General features: G+C 42.2%; 1 protein-coding gene across 1 annotated transcript; it reads left to right on the plus strand.

Moving 5' to 3' along the window:
• Positions 1-2,179: 2,179 nt before the first annotated feature.
• LOC130939672 (protein FAR1-RELATED SEQUENCE 5-like) lies at positions 2,180-4,176 on the plus strand. The gene is made up of 3 exons (XM_057867761.1): positions 2,180-2,211; positions 2,274-3,159; positions 3,331-4,176. Exons 1-3 carry the CDS (start codon positions 2,180-2,182, stop codon positions 4,174-4,176), a joined length of 1,764 nt encoding a protein of 587 aa, XP_057723744.1.
• Positions 4,177-4,723: the final 547 nt, after the last annotated feature.

Consider the following 4,723-nt stretch of genomic DNA (forward strand, 5'->3'; position numbering starts at 1 on the left):
TGACCCAAAGACCAACGTCCTTCAATATATGTATATAAATCCTGGTTGGATAGTTTATTCCTGCTGAGGTATTTGTCTTCAGAGTTGGAGATATCTTGGATTTTCACTTCCCTTCTCTACTACATGTAATTAAGAGATTCTTAATTTCATCTCTCTTCCGAGTGGTGTTTTTTATTTTTGTAGAAAAACCAGCAAGTTTGGAATAATATTTGTAGAACTTTCTAGCTTCTTTGAGTGTCTTGAAAGTTATCCCAACTTTTGGGACAAATTGTTCATCGACAACACACCTAGACTGTAAAATTAATAGAAATATTTTCATAACAAGACCATTGTGTAACAACCAATAAACTAAAATATGTGCATTCTATAAATTCAGAAACTCCTGCATTTTATCCAAACTCAACTTCATAAACAATACTTATTTTAGCAAAGAAGGATGAAATTATTTATTATCACTTTATTCAATTGCATTCCATTCCATTCAATTCAAAATTGTTGAAGAATGAACCGAAATACTATCATAACAAGATCATTATGTAATAACAAATGAACCGAAAAGTGTCCATTATATAAATTCAAATTCAGAAACTCCTGCATTCTAGAATGAACTGAAAATATTATCAAAATAAAATCATTGTATAATAACAAATGAACCGAAAAATGTGTTCATAAACAACACTGGTTTTAGCAATGAAAAATAAAAATATTCATTATCACTTTATTCAATTGCATTCATTTCCATTCAATTCAAAATTATTGAAGAATGAAACTATATAAAATGAAGACCGGTCCAAACCTCGTCCACTTGATTCGATTCAAAAGAATAATCCAAATCACTCTCATTCAAGTGATTTGAACTTGAATCATTCATTGTTTTGATACAGAAGAATACTACGCTATTCGATTCAAAAGAATAATACGCTATTCAAATGCAGATTGAAATCTAAAGAGAAAGAGAAAAAATCAGGGGAGAAACACAACGAAAACGAAGAAAAAAACAAAAATCTGAAGAGAAATCAGAGAAGAACGAAGAAGCTTTACATTAAAGGAGAATGAAAAAGGAAGCTTTACGTTGAAAATGAAACTTTACGTTGAAGAGGTTTACGTTAAAAGTCTGTTATAAAAGCATGAAAGAAAAAGTAGCGCGACTGTAAAAGGAAATGACATGGCTGAACTTGCTTAGGAAATTACTTAAATTCAAAACATTATTGTTTACACAATTCTAACTTGTTCGATTTGTCATCTTTAATTGATTCCTACTTACTTATTATAATGATTAGTTATACTAAAAAATAATCAATTATGTTTGTCATCACAAGATAATTAATCAATACTTGACTCGACCACTATTATTCTCTAAGTAAAGTTCATAAATTGGGATGGAATTAGATTGAGTTATACTTCCTATATTATGAGAATATAATAAAGAGCAAAAAAGTATTATTGCCATAATATTATTCTTCTTTTTAATACATTGTTGTATTATTCTTAAGAGAAAATTATATTGAATTGTTTATATATGAGTGATTTCGAACAAATTAATTGTAATTTAAACTTAATACGGTGCAGTCCGTGTTTCAAAAAATAATTGTCAAAAACATGAATAGAAGAAATGTATTATTATGTTGGGCACGGATTCGGTACACGGGTGGTGTTAGTGCATCCAAACGCCATTTAGGAGTTTGGCGTACCGGTCAGCTAGGGAGCACAAAAATGAAATACGCTTCTTTTTATGGGGGCTTTCTGCAATTTCATATAACATAGGAGGGCATTTTTATGTTTTTTAAAATGCATACAATTAAGTTAATTGTTTGAATTAGCTGCACACTCAGTATTTGGTTAACAACTATTATTGCTGCTCTCTTCCTCCCCTGCCCTTCCGTTGCAATCGCACTTTATTTCTCCCATTTTCCCTCCGTCGCGATCTCACCCTCTTCCTCCCTTTCCCCTCCGTCGCAATCGCATCTTCTTACTCCCCTTCCCCTCGGTCGCAATCGCACCGACCCTTCCTATCTCCACCACCAAGAACGACTGAAACCTCCCCACTCAGCTACCTTCTTCTCCCCCTACCAACTCAGTGTTAACGATTCTGTTTAGGCGGATCCAAAGACACAAACAGCCTCACCACCTCTGACGACGACGGTACCTGATCTGCATTGTCGTTTGTCTTCGGCAGTAGATGGCTTCGCCGTCTCCATCAATGGAAAGAAGGTACCCGTTGTATTATCACCCTTCACTTGATTTACAAATATCCCTATTTTTCTTCGTCATAGGTCTGCAATTGTCTTTGAAGTACATCCCCCAATTTTGCGTGTTTCGCTAAATTACCGCATTGTTGCTGTTTGGCACAGGGTTGCCGGGGATGAAGATACCACTGGGGGCGTGCGCGTCGCCGATGAAGCAAAAATGTCCGATGGAGCAGACCACAGAGTTGGATCGGTTGAGGGCGAACGCTCTGCAGGGATGGAGTCGGACGAGAACGACTTTCAGGAAGATGATACAGAACGCGACCATCATGCAGAGGCCGATGTCGACAATGGGGATGCGGTTGAATTGGAAGACAGTTTGGACAGCATCGGAGGAATGTCTGAGAATTATGCGGAAGACGAGTTTTACGCCGTTGATTCCGGCGAGTCCATAGGTTGGATTGATTTTTTGAACTTGAGCGCGGAGGATGTTCTCCGGTTTAATTTTGCAGATGTTGACATTGCATTTGAGTTCTACCAGCAATATGCAAAGCACCATGGCTTCGGCGTGAGACGTTCCAGAAGCGAAAAACGCGGCGAAGTAAGGATACGGCAGGAGTTCGTGTGCCACCGACAAGGGTTCCGATCGCCGAAGTTCTACTCGATGCCTAACCGGCAAAAGAGGCCGAGGGCCAAGACACGGTGTGGATGTTCTGCAAGGATGCTACTCCGCATGGACGATGAATCAGGACATTGGCACGTTGCGTTTTTTTCAGACGCGCATAACCACCACGTTCTTGAGTTGCGATTTTCTTCCATGCTCCCGGGCCATCAGAGGATGAGCGAAGCAAATATCGAGCAGATGAACGACATGCACAAAGGGGGCATTGGCCTCTCTCGAATCCACGGTTTTATGGCGAGCCTGGCCGGTGGGTATCATAATGTCCAGTACACAACGAGGGACATGCACAATGTAAATGCGAAGTAACGAAGGGAGGGTGGCCTAGATGCGGAATCGTGCCTAAGGTATCTCCGAGAGTGCAAGGCAAATGATCCAGCACTGTACTACAAGGAAGTCGTTGACGGTGAGGGCGTGTTGCAACACTTGTTTTGGTGTGACGGCACCAGCCAAATTGATTACCAGGTGTTTGGAGACGTGGTTGCATTTGATGCAACGTACAAGAAAAATGTTTACCTTTCACTTCTTGTAGTATTCTCCGGTGTGAATCACCACAACCAAACGGTTGTCTTTGCCGCTGCACTGGTGGCAGACGAGAAAGAAGAGACCTATGTCTGGCTGCTTCAGCAGTTGCAAACTTCAATGAAAGGGAAGGCTCCCGTGTCCATAATAACCGACGGTGACAGGCAAATAAAGTCTGCGATCGAGCAAGTTTTTCCAGAGGTTCACCATCGACTCTGCGCTTGGCATCTACTCCGAAACGCCACGAGCAACATTGGAAAGCCCAAATTCACCAAAATGTTTAGGGATTGCATGCTCGGAGACTACGAGGTCCGAACATTTCAGAGAAAGTGGTTTGAGATGGTTGAGAAATTTGGAGTGGCCGATAAAAGATGGGTACAGGACATGTACGAGAGAAGGCACAGTTGGGCCACAGCACACATACTGGGAAAGTTCTTTGCCGGATTTCGAACAACATCAAGGTGCGAGGGCTTGCACGCTATGATATCACGGTATGTTAAGTCTCGATACAGCTACACTGAGTTTTTACGTCATTTCCATCGATGCTTGATGTTCGTGCACGCAAAGGAGGTGGAGGCTGATTTCGAGTGTGCAAAGGGTGACCCTGTTATGACCACCAACCTGAAACAGCTAGAGCGGAGTGCAGCCGACAACTACACTCGTGTGATATTCTATTTGTTTGTTCCCATTCTTGACAGGACCTGTGCAATGAGGGTGGTTGACTCTGAAGACAACGGTTCCTATTTTATTCACACCGTCTCTCGATACGGCACTCCGGGGAAGGAGTGACGTGTTGTTGCAACGTCTGATACGAGGGAGGTCCGATGCACGTGCATGAGAATGGAATGTTTCAGGGTCCCCTGCGAACATATAATTGCGGTGCTTGTTCTTAACAATGTTCATGAGATCCCGAGGTCTCTGATATTACCGAGATGGACAAAGGATGCAAAACTTGTGGCGGTGCAATCGATGGGCGTGATTTGGGATTCTGTACAACTAACGCAACACTGGTGCCTAATGGATTGGTATTGGAAAGTGTGCAAGATTGCATGTCACAGCACCGAAAAGTTCCAGTTTGCAAGAGACATTGTCGTGCTGATGCTGAAGCACTTCGAGAACGAAGATGCAGGGAACACCAGTTTTCCACACGAGGGGCCACCTACTGAGGGTGGCAGACCCCCGACGCGGAATCCACCCAGGCGCAATACAAAGGGTAACGGTGCTCATGGTGGAAAGAAGACCCAGCGATGTCGTTTGTGCCGGGAGGTGGGATACAACAGGACGACGTGTCCGGAGCGTCGCACAATGGAACCATCCAGCTCAGTTGCAGAAGACA

Source organism: Arachis stenosperma, chromosome 7 (genome assembly GCF_014773155.1).
Source record: "Arachis stenosperma cultivar V10309 chromosome 7, arast.V10309.gnm1.PFL2, whole genome shotgun sequence".
Taxonomy (NCBI): domain Eukaryota; kingdom Viridiplantae; phylum Streptophyta; class Magnoliopsida; order Fabales; family Fabaceae; genus Arachis; species Arachis stenosperma.

Coding starts and splice junctions, on each gene's coding strand:
- LOC130939672 (XM_057867761.1), top strand. CDS start 2,180: ATGGCTTCGCCGTCTCCATCAATGGAAAGAAG. Junction 2,212..2,273: donor TCTCCATCAATGGAAAGAAG/GTACCCGTTGTA, acceptor TCTTCGTCATAG/GTCTGCAATTGTCTTTGAAG. Junction 3,160..3,330: donor CAACGAGGGACATGCACAAT/GTAAATGCGAAG, acceptor ATTGATTACCAG/GTGTTTGGAGACGTGGTTGC.